General features: G+C 38.9%; 1 protein-coding gene across 1 annotated transcript; it reads right to left on the bottom strand.

The window, feature by feature from the left end:
* Window positions 1-1,778: 1,778 nt before the first annotated feature.
* snrpd2 (small nuclear ribonucleoprotein D2 polypeptide) lies at window positions 1,779-5,473 on the bottom strand. The gene is made up of 3 exons (XM_037678121.1): window positions 5,352-5,473; window positions 3,855-4,034; window positions 1,779-2,089 (listed from the first exon to the last, which is right to left on the bottom strand). Coding segments are annotated over exons 1-3 (357 nt in total). The 5' UTR covers window positions 5,354-5,473; the 3' UTR covers window positions 1,779-1,914.
* Between the last annotated feature and the right edge of the window lie 254 nt (window positions 5,474-5,727).

The following is a 5,727-nucleotide window of genomic DNA, read 5'->3' as shown; positions in this document are numbered from 1 at the left end:
TACAGTAGATCCTCAAAGTTGCTTTTATATCAGGCATCTCCAGAGACGCCCAGCAGCAGCTTGTGCCAGGCTTTGTCCCAGAATGCTGCCTCACTGCTCCACCAGCCTCCCTACCGTTCACAAGATCCGTCTTATATGGCTGTTCTTTCAAGTGCATACCTCCACCTCTCCAAGTTCTCTTCCACCTGTTCCCTGTTCTCACCACAGATCACAATGTCATCTGCAAACATCATCGTCCACGAGGATTCCTGCCTGACCTCATAGTACAAGAAGGGGCTCAGAGCCGATCCTTGATGCACTCCCACCTCCACCTTGAGGCAATCTGTCACTCTTACAACACATCTCACCACTGTCTTCATACGTCTTGTACCAGTCTAACAAACTTCTCTGCCACTCCAGATTTCCTCATGCAATACCACACCTTCTCCCTCGGCACCCTGTCGTTTTTTTCTAAATCCACAATGGAGTTTTCTGACCCTCTCTGTACTTCTCCGTCAACATCCTCAAAGCAAAGATGGCATTTGTGGTGCTTTCTTCGTATAAAACCATCCTGCTGCTCAGTTACCTCTTGTCTAAGTGTAGCTTCCACAACTCTCTTCCAGATCTTCATCCTGTGGCTCAACTAAATTTCCATGTAGATGCTACAACTCTCTGAACATACTTGTTATAAATTGGCACCAGCACACTTCTCCATTAGCCCCCATCCTACTTTTGATCTTCCCGTTATCTCTCGGCCTCCTGGTATAATCTCCTCATGGTCTTGTCTGTTCCAGTAGCATCTATTGGATGAACTTGCATGTTTGTTTTGGTGATTTACACCGAAGCCCTTCCTGATACCTAGAGGCTGGTTTCAGCTCCAGTTCATCTCCTAAAATGTCTTGCCTTAAGCAAAAGTGTTTTTTACTTATTGAAACATTTTCGCAGAATAGCTGTATTAAAATTCAGTGCTTCGACTGGTTCTTGTGTAGTTCTCCCTCTGGTAGCAGCAAATCAGGCAGAAGGTGTTGTCTGCACAGATTCTACAGATGCTGGCCTTGTGAGCTCAAAAGCATTAGCAGAGAAAGTTTAATCAGTCAAAAACTTTTACTAAGTCAGGGCTGCTTGCAAATACACAGTTTGTGGACAAACAGTCGCATCCTAAAAACAAAGCTAGCAGATAAAACCAGAAGGAACATTAAAACTGATCCTGAAATCAATAGCAATCAATTTTCTAAAGCTTTAAAATACACGAGTATTTACTTATACTAAACCACTAAACCCAAGAGCACAAAAGGAGTGGTGGGATGCTGACTTACAGATGTAACGAGACACTTGCTGTTCACTTATTAAGACAATTAAAAGTGGTCGGATGGGGCCGAGCGGCAGAGGAACAGCCTGAAATGGAGAAGTGAGGGTGTGAAGTGACAGTCAGCACATCTGGTCTCATCAATAATGCAACAGGCCTTTAAATGGCAGTTTGTCACATTTTGAGCTCTGCTAACTGAAATCAAGCCCGACACCCAAGATGCTGTCAGGGGAGAGTGGGGGAGAGTGTGAGAGAGGAAGAGACCGGCAAAAACTCAATAAAAAAGCATTTCTCCATTTTCAAATATTTATCTGATGGAGAAAGGGCTGACGGGGCGTCATGAAACAGGGTCAAGTGTAACGTACTTGTAGTGAGAGAATAAGAAACGTGAAAACTATAAGTTAGTAAACACCAGAATGACATATGGATTTATTTTTTACTTTTATTATTAAAATGAAAAAAAAAGAAGCAGCAGAAACGAGGAACTGTTTTGCTCTATCTCAAAAGTGGAAACATCAATTTGTTGACAGGTTTCCAAAAACAAAAAAGTTAAAAAAAAAAAAAAAAAAGACTATCACGACAACTTGATTCAAACTTCAATGCATTCCAGCAGGGAACCGCTAAAGAGTTCATTTTCCTGTGATCAGAGGGTTTCTCAGCACGACGATCACAGAGTCGCCCCTCAGGAACATTTTAGAAATGTAGCGGTCTTTATTTACGGGCTTCGACTTCTTCTTTCCCTTCCCACTTTTAGGAACTTCGGTCCACATTTCTTTCACGTTCTCCAAGACCATGTTGCAATGCCTGAAATAGTAAAAAGGACAGATTTTTTTTTAATATAAAATCCTACCAAGTTATACACTATACACAGAATATAAACTATATAAAACCCTTTCAAAATTTTTGATGTTGCAAAAACGTTCACAGACTGGATTTGGGAAGAAAGTAATTTACCCACACAAAACATCAGTGTGAATTTGTGTTTTTTACTTTCCAAAAAGGTAAATATACTTATTATTATTACTTAATATATATTATTGTACAGTAGTTCCTCGCTACTTTGCGGTTTTTCAAAATAAGATTGGACATGACAAACAAATTGGCTGACTGATGGATGAGCCGCATGATCGGCATGGAATTTTTATTTAAAATAAATTATTTTAAATTATTTAGCACCTGCTGCACCTTTATGCAGCCCACACTGCAGGAGAAACTTCCTCCTGCAGCTGATCAGCTGATCTCCACTCTGCAGTGGAGAAGTGGGCGTGGCAAAGAGCGCTGGCAGGTGGCAGAGTGCAGCTGGAGGCACAGCGCTGAAATCATGACATGCTGTGATCTTTTAGAGCGTTTAGAGTTAAGAAACATTGTTTAGAATATTGCAAGAGTGTGGGAAGGTTTTAAAACACCATATATATATATATATATATATATATATATATATATACACTAAAATAAACTACCAGTACTACTTACTACTTGTACTACTATTCCTACTTCAAGGTTTTTCACTTATTGCGGGGCTTCAGAGTACGGGTCCCCCCTGATAAGCGAGAAACAACTGTATTATTAAATAATTTATAATTTAAAAAGTTTGGGGAACTGCCATGACCATCTTTTTTTTATTTTACACCCATACCTGGTAGAGACGCATCAAATAATTTCCTTAAAGTGATTATTCAGTCAGTTTTTTTTTCTTTAACACTGCACGTACAGCCCATTCCTTAAAAGAAAACATTTTTTTGAGCATCCCAACATCTTTCTGCTACCAAAATTTATTCTAAGTAGAGCCTATGATATACTCTGTACTGTACCTGTACTCTGTCAGATATACTGACAGAGTACAGGTACTTATGTACTTTTTAAACAGTTTGCTATCGTGCTCACACTTGTGTAATAGTAATTCGTTCTCCATGAGTAAAAGATGAATAAAGCAATATTTTGAGAACCATGAACTGCTGTAAGTTGGTCTTCTGTTTGGAGCGGTGGTCAGGTGGATAGGGAAAATATATTAATTCAAAACATGAGTAATTCCAAACAAATTTAAAGGCTTTCTCTTTTTTTTTTTTACAATGCTCGTTTTTCATGAGCATGATTAAAGCTCTGAAAGTTCATAAAAGCAATCTTTTAAATGTCCTATTTTGATGTATAAAACTGTTGAGTTTTGCTCTATGCTGTATTTTTAAGCACACCACTAAAAGCATTTTAGCAGTTTGTTGAAAAGCGACCAAGTTTTCTACTAAGATTAAAAATATTTGCAATAAAATATGCAACCCAAGTCAACAGTATACTGCAAGAAGTTTTCTTTTTCCATGTCAGTATTAAAAAGTAAATTTTCTTGGTCTTGTCTTCACTATGTTAAAATTAATCAGGTCCAGAACAGATTCACCATCTCAGACAATGATAAACAAGATCGTTCAGTCGTTAAAAAATAAAATATATATATATATATGATTTTCAAATGCCATATACCCCAAATTGTACTTTTCTGCACAAATCTGACACTTGACTAAAAAACAGTAGCCTCATTCATCCCTTCAGGTGTATTTAATAAGCTGGTCGATTACTGTACCTGTCAAAAGCTTTGACCCTCCCGAGCAGCTTCTTATTGTTGCGACAGTTGATGAGGACCTGAGTGTTGTTCTTCACTGACTGGGTGAGCACAGACAGGGGCCCCGTGTTGAACTCTTCCTCCTCACGTTTCTGCAGCTCTTCAGGAGTCATCTCAGATTTGGGTTTCGTTAACAGACTCCTAAAAATCAAAACAAATCATACAAGTTTAATTACATTTGCACACAGAGGACCTGCTATATGTCCTGGGGTATTTTTTCTCTGCCCCTTATTTTTAAATTTTTTAACATTTATTGTTCCATGACTTTATCTTAAGGGCAGCACGGTGGCGCAACTGGTAGAGCTGCTGCCTCTCAGCGAACAGGTCCCTGGTTCAAACCCCGGTCCAGGGGCCTTCTGGGTGGAGTTTGCATGTTCTCTCCGTGCATGCGTGGGTTTTCTCCGGGTACTCCGGTTTCCTCCCACAGACCAAAAACATGCATGTTAGGCTGATTGGTAACTCTAAATTGTCCCTAGGTGTGAGTGAGAGAGTGAATGGTTGTTTGTCTCGTTTGTCTCTATGTGGACAAGTCCTGTGATGGACTTGCGACCTGTCCAGGGTGTACCCCGCCCCTCGCACAGTGATTGCTGGACATGGGCACCAGCGACCCCCGTGACCCAAAATGGAATAAACGGGTAAAGATAATGGATGGATGGATGGACTTTATCTTAATTTAATTTGTTCAAACAGAAAACTATTGCACTATAGATATATACACTATATATAAAATATGAACTGTTTCGGTATATTTGCAATGAATTGTATTGACTAAAAGTAACTGACTGTTCGTATTATAACATGATTATTATAACATGATAAAACTAGCATTGAATTGGATTTGATATATGGACTTGTTTGTATAGTTGAGATTACTTTTGTTGTGAAGTTGTGTTATATAAACAAATGACCTTGAACTGAATTTAAATACAACAGTTTCATAAGACAACAAAATTCAGAAATAATAAAATTAATTATTTTTTGTGACACAATGCCAACGATTAAACACATTTTTACAACTTTTCTAAACGGAAAGTATAAATACATCAGTGTTTTGCACGCATGCTAGTTTACAAAAATTGCACAGACACACAAAGTCTAACTTGAATTTAACAAAATCGGACACAAGCAGGGCTCCACATTTTGTTAGCCTTTAGCAGAAAGCGTCTAGTCCAGCTCTTACCGTGTGTTCGACTCCTAACCAACGTCACAGTAAATGTTTTAAACGTTACAGCTTTTAATACAAACATTCACGCAAATCAGACACAGTTAGGCATGAAAAAAACAAGGATTTCATCAGATAAAGAGCAACACAACTCAAGCTAGCTAGCCTCGGTCAGTGAAAAGGCTATCCAGGTTAGCATATCCGCTAACGCAATGAGTCGCACAAACTCCAACAAAAATAAAAACTACGAACACTACAGCTTTCCTATCAAGTAGCTCATCATCAACAATACTTACATGGCTGGACTGTTTATAAGAACTGATGTTTGCTCTTTTTCTTAAGCTGTATTGAGCCCGACTCCACCGGGTTCTTCGTTTCAACAACGATTCGAATGAGCCTGATTCGCGTGGATAAAACTACTTCCGGGTTATTCAGCACGCGGGTTAAAACTGTTACTATGACTACCGGATCACTGCAGGGTCACCAATTTTAGAAACACAAAATGTTCGTTGAGAGTTTGAAGGCAGCAACACAACTCCAAAAAAGAGAGAAGGGGAGCAATAAATGTCTGTGAAAGTAATAAAGAAGAAGCTGGGGAAGAGTTTTAAATTAACTGGATTCAAAAAGTGTTCAATACAAAATTACTTCATTACTTGTCATGAAGTCAAGTCA

Source organism: Nematolebias whitei, chromosome 6, assembly GCF_014905685.2.
Source record: "Nematolebias whitei isolate Nwh7 chromosome 6, NemWhi1, whole genome shotgun sequence".
In the NCBI taxonomy this organism is placed as follows: Eukaryota; Metazoa; Chordata; class Actinopteri; order Cyprinodontiformes; family Rivulidae; genus Nematolebias; species Nematolebias whitei.
This window is presented reverse-complemented; position numbering and strand designations above follow the sequence as displayed.